Source organism: Protomyctophum parallelum, assembly GCF_964188405.1.
Source record: "Protomyctophum parallelum genome assembly, chromosome: 11".
In the NCBI taxonomy this organism is placed as follows: domain Eukaryota; kingdom Metazoa; phylum Chordata; class Actinopteri; order Myctophiformes; family Myctophidae; genus Protomyctophum; species Protomyctophum parallelum.
The window spans coordinates 26,634,487-26,638,135 of record NC_139707.1 but is presented as its reverse complement, the minus strand read 5'-3'; the positions used below and the strand labels follow the sequence as shown (position 1 = coordinate 26,638,135).

Here is a 3,649-nt window from a genome sequence, read left to right as displayed (position 1 = left end):
TACAGACTCAGAGCGGACACTCTAACCACAAGGTCACTTAACTGGTAGAGCTGTTTGCAGAACAAAAAAAACACATTCTCACATGGCTTTAATCAAAACGGATCTATTTATTACGTCTAGAAAAGCATGAGGGATTGTACATGTGTGTATGTGTTTAGTATACTGTATGTCTATGTCATAGGGCTGCACAATTATGGCGAGAATTATAATCCTGATTATTTAGCTCAATATTTGTAATTAATAGTGATTTCTGGTGGGAAAATATGTTATGTATATTTTTAATATGTATACGTTTCTAGAACCATATCCTTGGTCAAATAGTATGTAATGGCCTCTGATTTTATTGCATCCGTGTGACTGACACAGATGGGGAGAGTTCTGTGTGTTCTGGAGTGTTCTGGTTATTAAACCTTGTGTAACCTAACCTGATGAGGTTACACAAGGTGCTACAGCCGACAAAATAAGATTAATTGCTAAGCTTTACGATTACATAATTGTGAAACATAAAATCGGATAGGATAAAACTTTATTAATCCCCCAATTCATTGTGCAGCCCTACTATTTATACACTGTATATATATGTCTGTGGTTGTGCACGGTCATGCATGTTAAGAGTCCAGGATGTTGCTGAACCAGCTGTGATCCAACTTCTTGACTTTCCTCAGTTCCCTCTCTTGGGCTCTGGTGAGGGCCGGGGGCCCCAGAGACGTGGTCAGCAGCTCCTGTCTTCTGGCGGTCAGCTCCATTTCCCCCTCGGAGTCCTCTTCCTCTTTCTCGCTCTCCATTTCCTCCTCTCTGGGTTCATTTTCCTCTCTGAGACCAGAACGGCACGAGTTACAGAGAGTTTGGCTACATTCAGCATATTTTCCAAAGATAAACAGGAAACTACTGATTGTTCCCACGTTTCTTTTTTTACCTTTTCCAGATTTGCTGAATCACCTTGCATTGTGTCTGCTCATGATATAAATGCCTCGTCACGGTTGTCACTTTCCAGAACATGTGACCCACAAGGCCACAACTATACTGATATAGTCTTTATCATATATTTGATAATATGGCATTAATAAGATAAGCTAATCTTTATTGTACAATCTACAATATGGAAATGTAACTTCGGCTTCACAGGCTAGTTAACTATCAAGAACACCGTTCCAGTCAAGTGTGAAACGTGTTTATGCATTTAGAAAAATTATTGCATTTGGTAAGACGGCAGCAGTATTCTTTAAAGAGCATGAACATTATCAGACACAATTTGTCTGGCTTTTTGTTATTGATTTTTCAATTATCATATATTATAATATTTTAAGAGGGAGGGTACACAACCAGTACCTTTTTGAGGTACCGACTGGTGGTATTAAATTATTAAAAGAAAGCAGAGGGCTGCTGATTTTCCATTGTAAATGCAGTAGAGGGTTAGGGCGGCAACTATTTAAAAGTGTAATATCAAAGTGCAGTTTGAAAATCCAGGGTGACGTGTGGCGACAATGTGTGGACGTATCGCCGCGTGAATGGTCCCAGCCACAAACACACACAGAAAACGGGGCGTCGAATTAAGCGAAAAGTATATCACAGTGTATATGTGATGATTTCAGGTGTATCAGTACAGTACAGTACAGTACAGTACAGTACAGTACAGTACAGTACAGTACAGTACAGTACAGTACAGTACAGTACAGTACAGTACAGTACAGTACAGTACAGTACAGTACAGTACAGTACAGTACAGTACAGTACAGTACAGGGACCTCCTGGGGACCCCCACACGGTAACTGTCATTTCTCGACCGTTTCGGACACGGGGCGGCTCGCCGGAACTGGGCGCGTTCCTGCGGGTCTGGAAGTTCCAGGGAACCCCACACGGAGTTGCACCACTTACTTCACACGGGTGTGATTTTCAGGACAACAGGATTATTATTTGGTCACTTTCCATATCTCTTCTATGACCTTCATTGTCTTGATGCAGGTTCCTATCTGACCGAAGAATTGCTCAGTAAAGCAGAGAACATTGTGTGCAGGCATATGGATGTTTTATCGAGAGTAGGCATGCGATCTCTCCTTGCAAACCAGACAAAGGACAAGCAGGAGACTCTGGTTTAAGAGTGACAAGCCAAGTTTCTTAACCTTTGTTGAAGGCTTCCTGAACATTGAAAGCTATAAAGACGTCTTCTCTCACATGATTGCTGTCAGGCAGAAACTTGTATCCCCATTCTCCATAGTTCAAAGTTTAATTTAGCAATGAAAAGTATTAAGAGCTTGTGATTAAATAATAACTACATTGGATAATTCTTTTCCCCGTTTAGTGAAAATGTATGATTTTATGATTCATATGATTTTATGATTTATGATTGACATACAAGGGTTCTGCCCAACAGCGACAACAAGGTTTTTATTAACTCACCTGGCGTTTGTGGCTGAGACGAGGAGAGAGCGAGTGAACATGGAACAGAGGACAGAGCTGGACGGGAGCACGTGGGCGGGACTGTGGAGGAGCTGCCACGGACAAAAGAAGATGACAAACATACAGTATATCACACTGACACCGTCTTGTCTGTTCTGAGGTAGTCCAAAATGTTTAATGCTTATTTTGATCTTTTTAGTCATTAGATAAACAAATCAGAAGGCAGACATGATTGTGGAGGACATAGGACGTGTTGTAGGAACCCATAACACCGATTATTGATACAGTATGCATGCACTATGCACAAGAAACGTTACTTCTTACTTAAATGCCTCATTTCTCTCACAAAAACATTTTCATTTCAAATATATATAACTTAACCGCTCTCAACCTAGTGTCTCTATTTTGGGCAGCAACTTGCCTTGGACATGTACTTTGGATCCAAATCTTTGGATTTTGATATTAATTCAAGGTTTTGCTTTTTTGAAAATGTTTTGAAATAATTAAAAACCAAATTGTATGAAACTAAAACTAAGGGGACCCATAACAATGTGTCCGTGACCCACAAATGGGTCCAGACGCACTGTTTGGGGACCAGTGACTTAGAGGTTCCATTGTGATGCTGTAGCACTGTAATCCTCACCTCCTTGACAGCGATGGAGGCCTGTGGGAGCTGCGTTCTCTCTGCAGACAGACTGCTCGGAGGCTCTCGTTTGTCCTGCTGCTGATGGTTGTGTTTCCCCAGCAACAGGTAGAACGGCGTCACTGCAACACTGTCTTCAATCACCAGCTTGAAGACAGGGGAGGAAAACCCACCAGGAACATCAGAATGGACGTTCACTGCAACCAGCAGTCAAAGAGCCTGCACCCCGGACCTGGACACTGACCTACATTTACATTAAATATGCTCGTATGCAGGTCAGATGGGGGCAAGTCAGGATCTTATATAGCCTCTATACAAACAGACAAGAGTTGACTGATTTACCTGTTTCATAGAAGCCATCAGACGTTCTTCTTCAACTTTGGTAAGGAATGTCATCAGATCCTGGAAAGAGCCCATATCAATTAAAACACACACACACACACACACACACACACACACACACACACACACACACACACACACACACACACACACACACACACACACACACACACACACACACACACACACACTTTTATTTCAAGACAAAAAAGTATGTTTCTATATTAGTATTATAACATTTAACATGACAACGTCTTCACTCTTCAC

The 3,649-nt window shown here is 41.5% G+C and overlaps 1 protein-coding gene across 1 annotated transcript in view; it reads right to left on the bottom strand.

The window, feature by feature from the left end:
* The window catches only part of wdr75 (WD repeat domain 75), a 17,099-nt gene continuing 13,450 nt past the window's right edge, over nucleotides 1–3,649 (bottom strand). Inside the window, exons 16-19 of the mRNA XM_083776751.1 lie at nucleotides 3,383–3,442; nucleotides 3,041–3,187; nucleotides 2,398–2,489; nucleotides 1–813 (exon numbers count right to left, since the gene is read on the bottom strand). Coding sequence (XP_083632877.1) covers nucleotides 609–813; nucleotides 2,398–2,489; nucleotides 3,041–3,187; nucleotides 3,383–3,442 — 504 coding nt within the window. The 3' untranslated portion in view covers nucleotides 1–608. The remainder of the gene's footprint in view (nucleotides 814–2,397; nucleotides 2,490–3,040; nucleotides 3,188–3,382; nucleotides 3,443–3,649) is intronic.